The following is an 18,634-nucleotide window of genomic DNA, read 5'->3' as shown; positions in this document are numbered from 1 at the left end:
CTTTCCCTCTACTGTTGTCTCCAGATTGAGTGGGGTTTTGAAACTCAGTTCCATTGAAGTAAATGGAGCTTAATTGCAAACTGCACCTGAACTGGAGACAACAGTAGGGGGAAAAGTGGCCATGTTTTTGTAGCGCTGGATAACCCCTTTAACACTCCACATATCCCCAGAAAGAAATGGATAGGAAAGTCAGTTTCCATTTAAACAAAAAAAAAAAAATTCTAAAATTTAAAAAATTTATTTACAAAAACAAGGGGGGGGGGGGGGAAAAAAGACAACCAAACAAGTAAAAGTTTTTCAAAAGACGTGATTTTTTTTCTCTTCTCTTTTGACCACTTTGAAAAAAAACATACATTTAAAAGCAAGTATATTCTATGCAAGTGTCCTCATTCCATTGTTACTAGAGGGATCTGTAGGCTGCTGTACATTTGGCGGCCACAACCCTCTATGGCAGCTACAAGATTACAAGTAGTCTCTGTTCACGCTTCTGGAGTATTTACCACTGATTTATTAGTGGCCATTTCTTTATAGTTATGAATATCCTCATGCATTGCTTGGCTTGCCCGTATGTGCTCCCATGCGCTGGGGATCTTGTGAAGGGTAGTGAATATGACCAGGTGCACGGAGGAATGGAGGTGGAGCCATCGGAGGAAACATGTGTGGACTAAATCCTGGGAGGGGGGGAAAAAAAAAAAAAAAAAGAAGACTTATGATGTATTCATAACCCCAATTATGAATGGTTCCCAACACCACCAAATACAAGACCCAGTGCATACTAACATGGATTGAACATAGCGGATACTTTTTCTCTTATACATGTCCCTGATTATACTTTATCACTGGCAGTAGCAGGCCACATTTCCACAGAACACAGACGTGGAAGGCCTGTACCGGAGTCAGCATATCAGAGATGCTGATGTGCGGGGGACAGACTCAGTACAGGCCTTCCACGTCTGTGTTCTGTACGGAACATGTAAATGCTGCCCTACTATACAGGCTACAGTGCTGATCAGTGCCTTTTCACAGGACCTGTTACACCAAATGATTATTGGCCAACAGGAAATAGTGTGATGTAATATGGCCCTAACCCGATGTGGTCCTCAGATAATCTCCACCCTCAACTAACCGTGAGATATAGTAATCTATTTTACACAGATTCATTCCTACGGCGTGACTGAAAGAGGCGAGTATGCCAGAAGAGAGCTGTACTCTGTTCTTTCCGTCAGCTCCATAGGAATGAATAGAGCCGGGGGTCACGCACCGTACCCGCAGCTCTATTCCTTACAGAGGTCAGACACCCCCCCCCCGCAATCTCCTAATTTTTTCCTATCCTGTAGATTGGGGAAAAGCTAATTTTTCCTGAAATACCTCTTTAAATTGGCTGTGACATAATAGGGAGCCAATAATCAGAAATGTGCCTATAAAGGCATTAGCAGTACCTTATACTGATGCAGGGCTCCAGACTAAAAAATTTACCTGGGAGCCATTGGCTCCTAACCTGAAAAATTTAGGCGCCAAATAGAATATTTGGTCGCCAACATTTTAAACCATGTAAAATTAATGTTATGTTAAATGGGACTTACTGTGTGCAGAGGCCACGGCAGCCTCCTCCTCCTTTAGATCCTTTCTTTTCTTAGTTTGAAAATGTTCAACATGGAAACTTGCAACTTGACAACCATATACAGTCTGACTCAGTACTTCAGCCTCACTTGGCTAGCCTTTTAATGAGGCTTACTCTTCTGAACTTGAACTTAAAGGGAACCTGTCACCCCCGGTGACGGGGTGACAGGCTCCCAACCCCCCGTTAGAGCCCCCTATACTCACCTCATTGCGCCGGGTCCCGCTTCTGAAGATGGCCGGGTCACGGAGATCTCAGCCGCTGCAGCCCGGCGTGCGCTGAGAGATGAGTCCAATGCTCATAGAGAATGACGGGAGAGTCCAGCGCTCCGTCATTCTCTATGAGTGTTGGACTCATCTCTCAGTGTGCGCGCCGGGCTGCAGCGGCTGAGATCTCCGTGACCTGACCACCTCCAGAAGCGGGACCCGGCGGGATGAGGTGAGTATAGGGGGTTCTAACGGGGGGTTGGGAGCCTGTCACCCCGGCACCGGGGGTGACAGGTTCCCTTTAAAAGCTTGCAACAGTCTATACATACTGAGCTAGACTTATGACTGCAGCCATAGTGACCCCCCACAAGATGTGTATATAGATAGATATATCTCTCACCTAGTGACTAATGCAAGTGACCCCCTACAATACAGACACCTGAGGGGCCCTGATAATAATTGTGCATATATCTATCTCCCAGTGTCTGCAGCCATTTTGCCCTACACTTATAGATGGCCCCTCCCCTTATAGATGACCCCCTCTACCCCCATTATAGATTCCCCCTCCTCCCCCCCATTATAGATGCCCCCTCTTCTCCCCCCCTTATAGATACCCCCTCTACCCCCATTATAGATGCCCCCTCTTCCCCCCCATTATAGATGCCCCCTCCTCCTCCCCATTATAGATGCCCCCCCTTCCCCCCCATTATAGATGCCCCCTCCTCCTCCCCATTATAGATGCCCCCCCTTCCCCCCCATTATAGATGCCCCCCCTTCCCCCCCATTATAGATGCCCCCTCCTCCTCCCCATTATAGATGCCCCCCCTTCTCTTCCCCCCATTATAGATGGCCCCTCTTCTCCCCCCATTATAGATGCCCCCCCTTCTCTTCCCCCCATTATAGATGGCCCCTCTTCTCCCCCCATTATAGATGCCCCCCCTTTTCTTCCCCCCATTATAGATGGCACTCTTCTCCCCCCATTATAGATGCCCCCCCTTCTCTTCCCCCCATTATAGATGCCCCCCCTTCTCTTCCCCCCATTATAGATGCCCCCCCTTCTCTTCCCCCCCATTATAGATGCCCCCCCTTCTCTTCCCCCCATTATAGATGCCCCCCCCTTTCCTCTATGCTAAGCAGTATTTAAAAAAAACAAACACACAAACTCACCTGACAACCCGCTCCCCCGGCGATCCTCTTCTTCTTCGGACGCTGTACCCGGCTGATGCGCGGCTGCCGGGGGTGTCCCGTCCTATCCCCGGCAGCGCGGCGCATCAGTGAGCTCCCTGTACGCCGGGGCTGTGACTTCTGACACAGGAAGCGTCTCTGACGCGCGCTTCCTGTGCCGGAAGTCAGGGCCCCAGGCAGCTCACTGATGCGCCGCTCTGCCGGGGATAGGATGGGACACCCCCGGCAGCCGCGCATCAGCCGGGGATACTTAAAGAGACAGCGCGCCGCCGCCGGGGCCAGTCGCAAATGGCGCCCAGATTAATAAATCTGGGCGCCATTTGCAAAATATCAGTCGCATTGGCGACCATTTTGGTCGCCATCTGGAGCCCTGTGATGCACTTAAAGGGGGAGACTTATCAAACATTGTGTAAAGTGAAACTAGCTCAGTTGCCCCTAGCAACCAGACTCCACTTTTCATTCCTTACAGACTCTTTGGAAAAGGATAGGTGGAATCTGAGCCAGTTTCACTTTACACCATGTTTGATAAATCTCCCCCAAAGTGTTTTTTCCCTGCACTTACTACTGCATCAAGGCTTCATTTCCTGGATAAAATGGTGATGTCATGACCCGACTCCCAAAGCTGTGCGGGCTGTGGCTGCTGGAGAGAATGATGGCAGGGGCACACTGAGCATCCCTCTGCCATCATCCTCTCCAGCACCCACGGCCCGCACAGCTCTGGGAGTCGGGTCGTGACATCACCATTTTATCCAGGAAGTGAAGCCTTGATGCAGTAGTAAGTGCAGGGAAAAGAACACTTTATAAGAATTACCCGTAATTGTATATTGGGGATTTGTATAACTTTTGGGAGGCGATACAATACTCAAAATTTTTTTCCAGACTTCTTTAATATCTTAGCTGGCTGTGTAGGTGGGGTTGGTTTAGTTTGTTACTGTTGTTGTCAGACCCTGTGGCTGTAATTGTGAACCGTGTACCCATTGTGCTTAACAAATATGTACAAGGCCGGGGAAACTTCCTTTCATGGTCATCAGTGTCTACATAGACATTTCTAGAAGCACATAACCCCCACCCAAACCTAATATAAAGGTCGGGGGTATGTAGCTTCTAGTCAACCTCAGCTGGAACCATAGAAGGAAGGTGCCCAGAACTCTGGTGGTCATCAAGGGAAATGGGCGTATATTAGCACATAATATACAATGGGGCTCCCCATTTCATTGTGGATGAAACAACTATGCACCTGTACCATCTGTTACTGCAGCTAAGTACTGTTTTCTGTATTAAATATCTTATTTTTTTTCTATAAATCTGTGTGGTTATAGCCTTCTGCGACTATTATCAAAAGCAACCGATTACACTTGTCAATCCCGCAATAGACCTGACCATTCATCTGGAATCATTTGGACATCGTACCATGGGACAGCTGCATATTTTACTTTTTATAAATATTTGGAAGACTAAAAAAAACCCCTTCTATTAAAAATAAAATATCAAATACCTGGTGGTGGAGCAGTTAACCCAGGTGGTGGCAAAGCAATGTTAACCAAAGCAGGTGACCCATTTGGAGGAAGGTTAAAATAGTTTGCAGAGGACTCTTCTTCTGTAGGTGGAGGTGGCAAAGCTTAAATAAAAGAAAAGAAAGTTACTACCTTAGCCAAAACACCACATAGTATGTAACTAGAAAAACTTTAAAACTAAAACTGCTGTGTAGTGGTTTTAGACACCAGGCACATTTTTAAAATGCAACCAAGCACTAGAGTATATACTCATTGGTGCCTGAATGTTAATTTGTTTCAAAGCACAACATTCTGTAAAAATGCATACAAGAACAATTGTTCTTAAAGTTCCTAACACCTCCTACATATCACTACAAATTGTGTAAGTATGCATGTGTCTTATGCCTCTTATGTTAACACAGCATTCCATATTCACCAGAATATGGAATGGTGGTGACAATATTATAATATAGATAGCATAATGTAAAATCAGAAATATGTTTAGCATAAAAACTTGATTAAACAGATCATATTCTGAAGAAACATTCCCTTTAACAGTATGAAGGATTTCCCAGATGGGCCCTCTAAGTAATGAACTGGGCAACATTGTGGCATTGTTTTTAAAATCAAACATACCTCCAGGTAATCCGGGAACAGGTTCAAGTTTTAATCCAGAATCAGTAACACCTTCGCGCTCTCTTTCTTTCCCTCTTGCTGCCTGAGACCTGTAAATAAATATAGAAAAACAACTTGGCTTCAGTCATGCAAAAAGTTATATTAAGGCTATGTTCACACTTTTTTTTTGGCCCTTTTGCAGCCGTTTTTTTGGACTGCCGTCATTTTGGCACCGAAACACATCCATTTTATGTACATTCCGGTCGGCATTTGCATAAAATAATTACATTTTGGAGCCAAAAATTCTACTGGACCAAAAAAATGTCTGTGAACCGGCCACAAAAAAAAACAAAAACACCCGTAGATCTCAACTAATAGTTAAACTTTCAGGGCTTGCTAACTTATTTTTGCAAACACATTAATTTGGCAAACTATAGCTATATATACACTCAACAGCTAGACCATTTTTTTTTTAGAGCACGCTCTCTTTATATTATATTTTATAGATATATATTACACACACACACACACACACACACACACACACACACACACACACACACACAATGAAAGCTCACCTTCCCCACTTGACATTGAGGCGGCGACCATTAACAATTAGCTTGTTAAAAGATTTCTCTGCTGCCATTTCTGCCGACTGTCTCGTGGCAAACTGAATGAAGGCGCACTGTTGACGCTGAACTACCGTAATTGTTCGTATTTCACCAAACTGGTAAAAGTGATTTCTGTGGAAAAGGAGGGGGAAAAAAAAAAAAGTAAACCGAATATGTTTTATCTATATGTTTTCTCAGATAAATGCACACTAATTACTAGGGGAAAACACACACACACCTAAGCTCTGATTCGCTGATATTGTCACCCAGCCCTCCCACATATAGAGTAGTAATGGTTTTGTCCTCTGGAGGGTCCAAACGTGGCATTGTTGAAGCCCTTTTTAAGAGCTTGTCAGCTACAGGGTCATTGATGCCATAGTAACGGTCTTTGATATTCTGATCCGCAAGAGGGTCATCAGGATCTGTAGGTTTCTCGTGTCTATGAAAATAAAAAGGTTGAAAAGTAAAATACAGTGAATACCAATTTATGCATATGCTGCCAGTGAACAGTGCAAGAACCTAGAAAACAGTGAAATGCTTTTATATTTAAATGCAGTCTAAGAAAAACCACCCAAGTGCCGCTAGTATACATAATATATACAGCTGTATTATAAAATAGACAATGTAATTTCAAAGAAATATAATGCATATACAGCTATGCTAGCCAATAGCTTCCAGAAAACTGTGCATTTGTATTCATCACCTGTATGGGCATTCCTCTCCTCTTTTACACTCTCCCTTTACCCAGAAAGAGCAAATGTGGGGACGGTTACGTTTGTAGTATGGAGTGGTACGGGCCAACTTTAGAAGCATATCACTGCTGGATGCAGCTTTTCCTAAACCTCCAACCGGCCTTGTTCCATCAGAATTTGAGATCTTTAGATTTAAAAAAAAGAGACATAAAAAAAGAGACATAAAAAAAAAGCTGTAAAAAAAAAAAAAAAACACAAAAACAAAAAAAAAAAAAACACACACACCTTAAGAAAGAGGTGTGTATATGCACATTTAAGTTTATTGACACCTACTTCTCTCTCCATGTTCTGTGTGTAGTATTCTTTATTTACATCCGATCTAGGCATATCATCCTTAAAGGAAATCCCTGCATCGCGCACTTGAATTGGAAGCCCTAAATAGGAATAAAAACATAGTAAATAAATAAGATATAAAGGGAACAATAATTGGTTTACTGTAGAGCAGACATCTGTGTCTCAGAATGGTGGCAGGCGAGTATGTTTATATACTTAAATCCCACTGTGAGCACTTAGATGTATTTGCCCATGTATTGTGGTATTGAGTGGGTCATGTGATCCCAAGTCTGAGAGCCAGAAATTACAAGATCTAGTGTGAAGACAGGATGTCAGTTTCTCTTATGTGACAGAAGCCATAGCAGAGAAGAAATAGGAGTCAGGACGACAGACAACCCATGCATGCCATGTCAGCTAGCTTCAAAGGGTATCTGTCCCCTGGCGAGTTCTGTGTTAGTGGCCTAGGGCTCATGCATGGAACTTTCTGGGCATGGGACAGATGCCTATGCATCCTGAAGCATGAGCACCATTGTGATAGAAGTTTTCTACAAGCATCCAAAATGTTACCTACCATACTCCAGGTCAAGAAGGCAGGTCTGGCAGACATTTTTTAGCTTGCTACAAGTTTGACATACTTCTGTTTTCTTAAAGCGCATCCGCACCCCTGGACACCATCTAAATACTGTAAAGGGACGTGCACATATCTGAAGATTTAAGGTTACAAAGAAGGATTAAATGTTTGTGATAGAAGTAACCTCGGGCACCAGGGTCAGATACATGCCTCACACTCTGTACAGCCAAGAGAATTAGGGAGCTCCCCAGTCAAAGGACTGAACTCTAACCACAGGTGTAATCATACCAGAGGGCAAAGTGCAGATCTGTACAGAGCACTTAACCATGACATCAATGACACACACAGTCAGACAAGGCACTGAAAACAGTCAAAGGAGCAAAAATACCATAGTCAGGTAAGGACGATATCATCTCACCCAACACATTAAGAACATTTATATCTTTAACAGAACACAATATACTAATACACTGCAGAGAGGAAGCCGTTATATATGACATCTGTGATTATTTAGTAAACCTCTGTATTTGGGTCCTTTAACACACACAGATATCTGACAGACTATTTGGGCCAAAGCCAGGAATGGATTTGAAAAGAGGAAAAATCCCAATCTTTCCTCTATTACCCGTTCTCTGTTTATAGTCTGTTCCTGGCTTTGGCTTCAAAAATCAGTGTGTAAAAGGACCCTTAAACCTCACCGATTCACTAACAGGCTTCTTTAATGATTATCACTGATAGAACAAACAAGCAGTGGACATAGGAAGTAACGCTGACCAGCCTGTTAAATCCTATGATATAACATCATTTATCTCACCTTGCATTCTTTGCCATATTTTTCTTTGGTCTGAAAAAAAAAACACAATACTTATGTTTAACACACCTTTTGTTATCTTGGCAAATACTTTTTTTTTTTTTTTTACATTAAGTGGCAGCAGGAGAACCACAGCCGCTCTGCTGCCACCAATAGCTGCATGGGTAACTACAGATGTGCTCAAGCCCTCGCCATGGCACAGTTACATATTGCCAATGATACTGAGCCTCCCCTTATGTGTCTATTGTAATGTATGTTAATAGACATTACAGAAGTCATTCTGTGACTAGATTAGAGGGGATCCAAGCCCTGGAACCTCCACTAATGACGAGAATAGAGGTAAAATGTACAAGGCACACTACACACGGCGGATCTCCACAGATAAGCTTGTTCCGATGGAATGAATGGTTACTTTCACATTTGTTTTGCAAAGGATAAAACCATCTCCTCAGATATAAATCTGTGTTTTTGCCTCATCATCCAGTTCTATGCATGTAGTCTGCAACCGATATGGATGTTTTTACTCCGGCTACCGCAACTACATCCAAGGTCATATATAAGATTCATGCAGTGGATTAACATTTAGCCCTACTGTATGCCAGGCATACAAATGTATGTTTTTACTTCTCTACTGAACTTAAAGCAAACCAGTATGTACCAGTATGTGACTGCGTTGTAGAGGTCCTCATGCCGTGTCTGGTTCGGGGGTCAGCCTTTCCTCTGGTGCCAGTATTTTGAAGACAACTGTTTTTTTTTTTCCCTGCTCACAGTGGGTGAGGAGTCAATCTGGTGTAGCCTAGAACTGTGTCCTAGGCCTGTGGAGGGTTTCTTCCCTCCTCCCTTCACTTTCAGCACACCCCTGGGCTGGATGGAGGCCACGTCAGATTGACTCCCCACCCGCAGCATTAAAAATAGTTTTTCTTCAAATACTGGCACCAGGAGAAAAGCTGACCCCTGAACTGGACATGGTGTGAGGAATTCTACAAGTGGTACCGGCGCTTTGGGGGCCACTACATGCTGGCACAGACTTGAAAAATCTACAGTAAACCTATGGTATGCTTATTCTGAGAATTTACAAATCCACACTGCAAGTTACTTTTCACACCACATGGATGAGATCTGTAAACTCTATAAAACCACTGTGGATATTACCTGTGCATATACACCCTTATAAGAATTTACCTCTATTTCACTTACCATTCTGATATAAGGATTTTCTCCCAGACACGTCTGACAAAGAATTGGGAAATCCTTAAAAGATATATAGAAAAACATCATTACATTATTGTGGACACAGAGCAGGCTGGTGTATAATGGCATTCTAAGACATCTATATTATTCCCATATGTCATGTTACATGTCTGGTTGGTGGGAGACTTAGCTGTGATCAGCTATTAACCCCTTAAGGACGGGGCCCATTTTCGTTTTTGCGTTTTTGGTTTTTCCTCCTTGTGTTTAAAAGGCCATAGCACTTGCATTTTTCCACCTAGAGACCCACATGAGCCCTTATTTTTTGCATACAGTACACTACGAAACCAGAAAAAAATTCAAAGTGTGGTGAAATTGAAAAAAAAAAAAAAACGCATTTCTTTTATTTGGGGGAACTGTGTTTTTGCGCCATTCGCCCTGGGGTAAAACTGACTTGTTATGCATGTTCCTCAAGTCGTTACGATTAAAACGATATATAACATGTATAACTTATATTGTATCTGATGGCCTATAAAAAATTCAAACCATTGTTAACAAATATACGTTCCTTAAAATCGCTCCATTCCCAGGCTTATAGCACTTTTATCCTTTGGTCTATGGGGCTGTGTCAGGTGTCATTTTTTGCGCCATGATGTGTTCTTTCTATCGGTACCTTGATTGCGCATATACGACTTTTTGATCGCTTTTTATTACATTTTTTCTGGATTTGATACGACCAAAAATGCGCAATTTTGCACTTTGGGAATTTTTTGCGCTGACGCCGTTTACCGTACGAGATCAGGAATGTGATTAATAGTTCTCGGGATTACGCACGCGGCGATAGCAAACATGTTTATTTATTTATTTATTTGTTTACTTTTATTTAAAACCTGGGAAAAGGGGGGTGATTCAGACTTTTATTGGGGGAGGGGGCTTTTTACTATTAACAAAACTTTTTTTTTTTTTACACATATACTAGAAGCCCCCCTGGGGACTTCTAGTATATACACTTTGATCTCTCATTGAGATCTCTGCCCATACACGCAGCTTCACAGTACAGGATCCGCAGTGCAAACTCGCAGCGTGAAAGCTACCCTATTCGGGCAAAATATAGTAAACTGAGAACACCAGGCACCTGTGCAGATAAGCTGTTCAGTGCCGCACTATACAGTGAACAGAGTTTATCTCCATTCATTGCGTAGTGGTGGTGACGTGTAACTGCAGCTCCTATTCACTTGAACATGAGCTGAGCTGCAGTTACACATCACCACTGCTAGTTTTATTCACTGTGTAGCATGGCACCGAGCAGCTGATTAGTTCAGGATGTCAGCACCCTGCAGATCAGTGACTGATGACTTAGGCTACATTCACACATTGTTTGTTTTCAAGGATGAAAATCTGGATCCTCTTTTTTTGCGGATCCACAAAAATTATGTAGTGAAGAAAAAAAAAAAGAGGGAATGGCAAAAGTGATGTCATTAGTTGACCAAACCCCCCAAAAAGGCCACATGGTCGTCTAGGGGCCATTTTACAGTCATTTCTATCAGTCAGGAGGAGCTCGGTGATGTCCTAAAAAAACAGATCCGTGATACAGATGGTTTTGAGGAGTGAAAGGTACTCTCTGCAAATTTTGCACTCTCCATAGACTTCTATAGGGGTGTCTGTTCTGTAATCACGGACCGTATTACATGTCCTACTTTTCCAGTCACGGATTGCAGATCCGCAAATTTGCTGGATGTACGAATAGACCCACTGAAATTAATGTGTTGTCAGGGATTCAGTATTTCCAGTTCTATGAAAAATACTGACGTGTGAATGTAGCCTTAGCTTGTGGATAGGGCATCAGTACGTTTTGCCTGTAAAATCCCTATGAGGCTGCGCTCACACCGGGGTGTAAGGCCCCGTCCATAGTTACGGACAGTCCCGGCACTTCACCAATTCAAATATAAGCTTATTTATTATGTGCAAAGCATCACACAATATATTAGCAATATGCCGAAACGCGTCCTATATTGTGTGATGCTTTGCACCTAATAAATAAGCTTATATTTGAATTGGTGAAGTGTCGGGACTTTCTTCTACATTACGTCTGGGACGCCATCCCACCACGAGCACCACCAGCGCAGCAGTGCCGTCTCCACCACCACTTCATAGTTACGGACAGAACATAGGGCCAATAGATTTCAGTAGCCCTGTTCACACTTCCATACGCGTGTACCAGACGGCGGTCAGTGCCGCAAAAAATAAACACTTTTTAATTTGCGGCATAGACGGCCATCTTTAATGTAGTGCTCTGTGATGGCCGTTGTGTAGTGCAGCGGCCGTGTGAATAGTCCCTAATAGTCTCTCTGGGACATATATAGGGGGTGCTGGGCCATACTATAGCCAGCCTGGACTCCTGGTCACATATGAAGCCACCACACACACAGGAGAACTACAACTCCCATTATGACTGGCAGTCAGAGGGATGACGGGAGTTGTAGCTTCCCTGACACCAGAGGGATGGCTATGTGGAGGCCATACACACAGAGCGGTACACGACACAATACACGAAGCGGCCGGAAGCAGACATGTTGTCGGCGCGGTACAGGGGGAGCGCCCCGGCCTACTCCGGCCTCTCATGCTCCGGCCGTCCCCGTCTGCTCCACATCGCTACAAAAGCCGCGCATCACAGTCACCACCGCCCCGGTCACTCACCGCGTCCTCCCAGTTCTGCCGGTTATAAGTATTTGATCCCAACGACGTCGCCATTCTGATTCAACCGAGACCCCGTCTGCCTCTCCGACCTGCCTTGTACTGAGCAAGCGCGAGCAGTACCCGCTCGCGCGCATGCGCCACGTGTGTTCATCGCAGCTGCGCGCTGATGGTTGAAGTGTACGGGCGCCTCCTGGTGGTTCGCAGGTGTATATACACACTTTGTGAACTGCACCGAAAGGCGACAGGCGTGGAGATCCAGCCAAGTAGATGTATTATGTGTATCTGTACCGGCAGCAGTCATCCCCGGAGGTACAGGAGGTGGACTATTAGGCTATGTTCACACATATTTACTTGGCCGTATTTTAAAACAACGGCCGTACTTCATAATGGCCGCTGTTATGAATATACGGGTGTAGTTTTTACACAGCGTGAATGTAGGCCAAAAGTGGTTACAGATGGTTATTATCACAATGTCTGCCAAACTACAAGTAGTGGCCCAATACAAGTCCCCTCCACTTTATGGCTATGCTCACACATACTATATAGTGGGTTGAAAACCCAGAAACTGTACAGATCTTCCCATTATAACGCTGCCCTGTCAATTCCGCTCCTGGTTTTGGTTGAAAAGACTGATGGAAATACTATGGGGGACATTTATTAAGTCCGGTGTTTTCTGCGCCAAACTTAAAAATGCCCCTGCAGCTCCCGCGCTACGGAGATTTATGTAGAGGCGTACTGCCTCTACATAAATCCCTTGCGCGCCGGTGCGCATGGCAGAAAACCTACACCACCTGAGAGCTGGAGTAGGTTTTCTGCATATCTTTAGGCGGAACGAATGGTGAATCACGCGGACTGTGAGTCCGCGCCCTCCATTTCGCCCCCTCCACACCCCCTCCCCGGCGTACCTGGCGGAGATTGCTGATTTGCGAATATTTTATTCGCGAATCGGCCATTTGCGAATAAAATCATTCGCAAATTGGCACTTTCTGCCGAAAAAACACTGTACGCCAGTTGATGTCCCCCTATGTGTAAACCTAGCCTATTTTATGAACAATACAGAGTATTTATATGTCTCTAATGCAGACACCATAACGTATTTAGGCTATGTCCCCAGAACATGTTCTTTGGTAGTTTCATGACCGTCTTTCTGGACTGTACATTTGCATTATATGCCAGCATTATGGAACCAAAACGGCCCAAAAAAAAGGAGTTGTGGAAACGTAGCCTATATGTGTGGCCTTACTGTACATCAACTGAGAGGCATTTTCCCATTTTAGGCTACCTTCCCACAACTACTATTTTGTCCGTTTTATGGGCATCTTTTTGAAGTGAAATTATGACCATCATTAGCATATGCCTATAATTTTAATAAGCCTGTCACTCCTAAAGTGACAGGCTTATGGCTCTATTACAGAAAGCGATTATCCGCTGTACTTGGCAGATTACTGACCGTTCCGGCCGATAATCGCTTGGTGGATTAGGTAGTGTTAAAGTGATATTGTCACCCCCTTTCCACATAAAGGGTTCTCAGAACCATTCTTAAAGGACAACTCCGGCGAAAAATTTTTTTGGCTTATTTAACACACATTACAAAGTTATATAACTTTGTAATGTGGTTAAATACCCGGTCTGGCCCCCTTCCCCCACTTTCCGACCCCCGACCCCCCACCCCGGAAGTTAAAGAATATATACATTACCTATTACGGTCGTCACGGTCCTCTTCTCTGGTGTCGGGTGATGTCAGAGCTGGGGGCGGTCCGGGTCTTCTTCCTCCTCGGCGTCTTCATTGAGAGTGAATGGGAGAGAAAAGGCTGCTGGTGCACATGCGCACCAGCAGCCTTTTCATTGGCTGGAGCGCATCACATGGCTTCCAGCTTGCTCAGCCCTGATTGGCTGAGCTTGCTGGAAGCCATGTGATGCGCTCCAGCCAATGAAAAGGCTGCCGGTGCGCAAGCGCGCTGGCAGCCTTTTCTCTCTCATGGACCCGGAAGAAGGAGACATCGCTGGACGGCGGACGCAGGTGACGGTGAGGCGGACGGCGGCCGAATGGAGTGGCGATCGTCACCGGAGGGATGGTGAGTATGGTGCCTGTGTGTGTCTGTGTTTTTTTTTTTTGGGGGGGTCCCGCCGGAGTTGTCCTTTAAGCTTATATTGTGGACATTTCATATCTTATGGTATAAAGCAGTGTTTCTCAACCTGCGGTACACAGGCTGAGGGGGTATGCGGGAGGAGAAAAAAATAAATAACGTTTGGGTGCCAAGACACTGCTATCGTTCAGCAATGTCCCGGCACCAGTCACCGCGGCAGCTCTCTGCTTCTTTCCCCCAGCAGCAGCTCACCAGCGTTCTGTGGGGGACAGGGCCTGGAGCTGCTGTGGGGGGAAAGATGGAGACAGTGAGGGGGAGCAAAGCACCAGCAGCGTCTGCTGCACGCTGTCCCCCTGCGGCTGCCGGATCCGGGAGCGGCGGCATCACTATCCCGGTTGGCAGGTAATGGGGTGACAGAGGAGATGATGGGGTAGGATTTAGCATCGGGGATACAATCGGGGCAGGAGAATCCTATTACGACCTGAAAGGGGTCCGGACAGCTGTCAGAGAACTGGGCCGGTGATGAGTCGTGGTGCGCAGGGTTACCCCGCCCTGGGCTCTGACAGGAGTGGGATGTGGACGCTAAGTCCGGCCCCATCACCTCCTCTGTCATCCCCATCACCTCCTCTGTCACCCCCATTATCTCCTCTCACCTCCTCTGTCACCCCATCACCTCCTCTGTCACCCCATCACCTCCTCTGTCACCCCTTCACCTCCTGTCACCCCTTCACCTCGTCACCCCCTCACCTCCTCTGTCACCCCATCACCTCCTCTCACCACTTCTGTCACCCCCATCACCTCCTCTGTCACCCCTTCACCTCCCCTGTCACCCCCTCACCTCCTCTGTTACCTCCTCTGTCACCCCCTCACCTCCTCTGTCACCCCCATTACCTCCTCTGTCACCCCCTCACCTCCTCTATTACCCCCTCACCTCCTGTTACCCCCTCACCTCCTCTGTCACCCCCTCACCTCCTCTATTACCCCCTCACCTCCTCTGTTACCCCCTCACCTTCTCTGTCACCCCTTCACCTCCTCTCACCCCCATCACCTCCTCTGTGCCCCATCACCTCCTCTCACCCCCCACCACCTCCTCTGGACCCCCATCACCACCTCTCACCTCCCATCACCTCCTCTCACCCCCCATCACCTCCTCTGTGCCCCATCACCTCCTCTCACCCCCCACCACCTCCTCTGGACCCCCATCACCACCTCTCACCTCCCATCACCTCCTCTCTCCCCCATCTCCTCCTCTTCCCCTTCACCTCCTCTTTCTTCCTCTCCCTTCTCCTCCTCTTTCTTCCTCTTTCCTTCTTCTCCCCCCTCAGACCTTACTCTCCCCTTGATCTCCTTGTGGCTCAGAGGCTGGATCCATGCCTCACTGTGTTGTAGGACACCGGTCACACCTGCAGAGATCACTGTGTTGTAGGGACATCGGTCACACCTGCAGAGATCTCTGTGTTGTACGGACACCGGTCACACCTGCAGAGATCACTGTGTTGTAGGACACCGGTCACACCTGCAGAGATCACTGTGTTGTAGGGACATCGGTCACACCTGCAAAGATCACTGTGTTGTAGGACACAGGTCACACCTGCAGAGATCACTGTGTTGTAGGGACATCGGTCACACCTGCAGAGATCACTGGTTGTAGGGCATCGGTCACACCTGCAAAGATCACTGTGTTGTAGGACACAGGTCACACCTGCAGAGATCACTGTGTTGTACGGACACCGGTCACACCTGCAGAGATCACTGGTTGTAGAGCATCGGTCACACCTGCAGAGATCTCTGTGTTGTACGGACACCGGTCACACCTACAGAGATCACTGTGTTGTAGGGACATCGGTCACACCTGCAAAGATCACTGTGTTGTAGGACACAGGTCACACCTGCAGAGATCACTGTTGAGAGGAATGAGTTAATCCATCCAAAGAAATAAGAAGAAAAATAAAATCTTTTCTAAATGAACTTTCCTACATGACTGACCTTCAAGGACATACAGCTGTTTCACCATCTGTTTCCAGCAGATAATAAATGTTATATTATTATTCACATTTTTGTAAGCAGATAACAAATATTCATGTATCAACATCCTTATGTAAACAATTTTTAATTGAACATTTAATCTTATTGTATAGCCATATCTGTCAAAACATATCTGTAGTTATTCGTTCTTTTGAAGTTGATGACTTGCATAGTGTATGACTTTGCATTTTACATTCATATCCATTGTTTTTTTCCTGTATAAATAAAGGTGGGTTCTCAGAGATGGGAACACACCAGACTTGTTTGCAAGATACGTAGTCTGTGTCCTCATTCTAAGTGCATGGTGTGGGAGAGGGGATCCGGACCCATTCTCCAACTCAATTAGGAAACAGCCAACAACAGTAGGCCTTCTTTCGGAAGGCACCTCGACTCTGTGTTGTAGGGACATCGGTCACACCTGCAGAGATCACTGGTTGTAGGGCATCGGTCACACCTGCAGAGATCTCTGTGTTGTACGGACACCGGTCACACCTGCAGAGATCACTGTGTTGTAGGACACAGGTCACACCTGCAGAGATCACTGTGTTGTACGGACACCGGTCACACCTGCAGAGATCACTGGTTGTAGAGCATCGGTCACACCTGCAGAGATCTCTGTGTTGTACGGACACCGGTCACACCTACAGAGATCACTGTGTTGTAGGGACATCGGTCACACCTGCAAAGATCACTGTGTTGTAGGACACAGGTCACACCTGCAGAGATCACTGTTGAGAGGAATGAGTTAATCCATCCAAAGAAATAAGAAGAAAAATAAAATCTTTTCTAAATGAACTTTCCTACATGACTGACCTTCAAGGACATACAGCTGTTTCACCATCTGTTTCCAGCAGATAATAAATGTTATATTATTATTCACATTTTTGTAAGCAGATAACAAATATTCATGTATCAACATCCTTATGTAAACAATTTTTAATTGAACATTTAATCTTATTGTATAGCCATATCTGTCAAAACATATCTGTAGTTATTCGTTCTTTTGAAGTTGATGACTTGCATAGTGTATGACTTTGCATTTTACATTCATATCCATTGTTTTTTTCCTGTATAAATAAAGGTGGGTTCTCAGAGATGGGAACACACCAGACTTGTTTGCAAGATACGTAGTCTGTGTCCTCATTCTAAGTGCATGGTGTTGGAGAGGGGATCCGGACCCATTCTCCAACTCAATTAGGAAACAGCCAACAACAGTAGGCCTTCTTTCGGAAGGCACCTCGACTCTGTGTTGTAGGGACATCGGTCACACCTGCAGAGATCACTGGTTGTAGGGCATCGGTCACACCTGCAGAGATCTCTGTGTTGTACGGACACCGGTCACACCTGCAGAGATCACTGTGTTGTAGGACACAGGTCACACCTGCAGAGATCTCTGTGTTGTACGGACACCGGTCACACCTGCAGAGATCACTGTGTTGTAGGACACAGGTCACACCTGCAGAGATCTCTGTGTTGTACGGACACCGGTCACACCTGCAGAGATCACTGTGTTGTAGAGCACCGGTCACACCTGCAGAGATCACTGTGTTGTAGGACACCGGTCACACCTGCAGACATCATTGTGTTGTAGGACACCGGTCACACCTGCAGAGATCACTGTGTTGTAGAGCACCGGTCACACCTGCAGACATCATTGTGTTGTAGGGCACCGGTCACACCTGCAGAGATCACTGTGTTGTAGGTGTTAAGGTTAAATTTATATGTTGACCTCTCTCTATGGAGAGAAGCCAAAAACCCAGGTAAAGGATGGTTTTTTAATTATATCTAGAGGTGGAACCTGCAGTGTTCCCACTTGTTACTTATACGTCATGGACACAGATAAGACATTGTATCATGATTATAAGCCTGGAGAAAATGGCCCAAGTTTTATTATGGTAATCACATTTTATAGACAGATAAAATATAGGGTGGTAACAAATGCTAATAAGGCATAGATGAGGCGGTGCTAGTGATTTAGATATTCAGTCATGCGCAATGGCATCTATATTAGTATTCATTATTATTATTCAAAAAGGTTAGAACAATACATTCTGTGCAATGATACTTTCACATTATTCCCACTGTAACAAACAGTCAACTTTCCTCTGAGAATGGCCTTGAACGCTGATAAACATGTCTCTGAGGGAAATAGTTCTTGAGACAAAACATTCTTTCTAGTGTCCATATCAGAAGTTTTCCAAGGTAAGAAATGTTCCAACTATACGTTAACCCTATCAGGGACTCTCTAATGTGCTGGAGCTTCTGAGCAAGAGGCCTATATATATGTGTAGTCATATAGGTACGGTGCAGGTAGGTAAAATCGCATATCCTGGCCTTATCAGTCCCCCATTTGACATCCGTGAAGCCTTGGACTGGAATCACTGTGGTTGGTACATAGCCGGAGGTTCCAAAGATACTGTCTGAGCCGCGGGTTGCTCAGGGGTCACATCTTCTCCATAGGGTGAACCCATCCTCCAAGTACTTGTCCAGCATCCAACCTCC

At 45.4% G+C, this 18,634-nt stretch overlaps 1 protein-coding gene across 1 annotated transcript; it reads right to left on the bottom strand.

Moving 5' to 3' along the window:
* Nucleotides 1-293: 293 nt before the first annotated feature.
* RBM22 (RNA binding motif protein 22) lies at nucleotides 294-12,151 on the bottom strand. Its single transcript, XM_069960194.1, has 11 exons — nucleotides 12,021-12,151; nucleotides 9,333-9,386; nucleotides 8,139-8,168; nucleotides 7,325-7,457; nucleotides 6,754-6,854; nucleotides 6,432-6,604; nucleotides 5,967-6,167; nucleotides 5,696-5,860; nucleotides 5,139-5,227; nucleotides 4,505-4,627; nucleotides 294-671 (listed from the first exon to the last, which is right to left on the bottom strand). The coding sequence occupies exons 1-11, from the start codon at nucleotides 12,072-12,074 to the stop codon at nucleotides 544-546; spliced, it is 1,251 nt and encodes a 416-aa protein (XP_069816295.1). The 5' UTR covers nucleotides 12,075-12,151; the 3' UTR covers nucleotides 294-543.
* Nucleotides 12,152-18,634: the final 6,483 nt, after the last annotated feature.

This window comes from Dendropsophus ebraccatus, chromosome 2 (genome assembly GCF_027789765.1).
Source record: "Dendropsophus ebraccatus isolate aDenEbr1 chromosome 2, aDenEbr1.pat, whole genome shotgun sequence".
NCBI classification, from domain to species: domain Eukaryota; kingdom Metazoa; phylum Chordata; class Amphibia; order Anura; family Hylidae; genus Dendropsophus; species Dendropsophus ebraccatus.
This window is presented reverse-complemented; position numbering and strand designations above follow the sequence as displayed.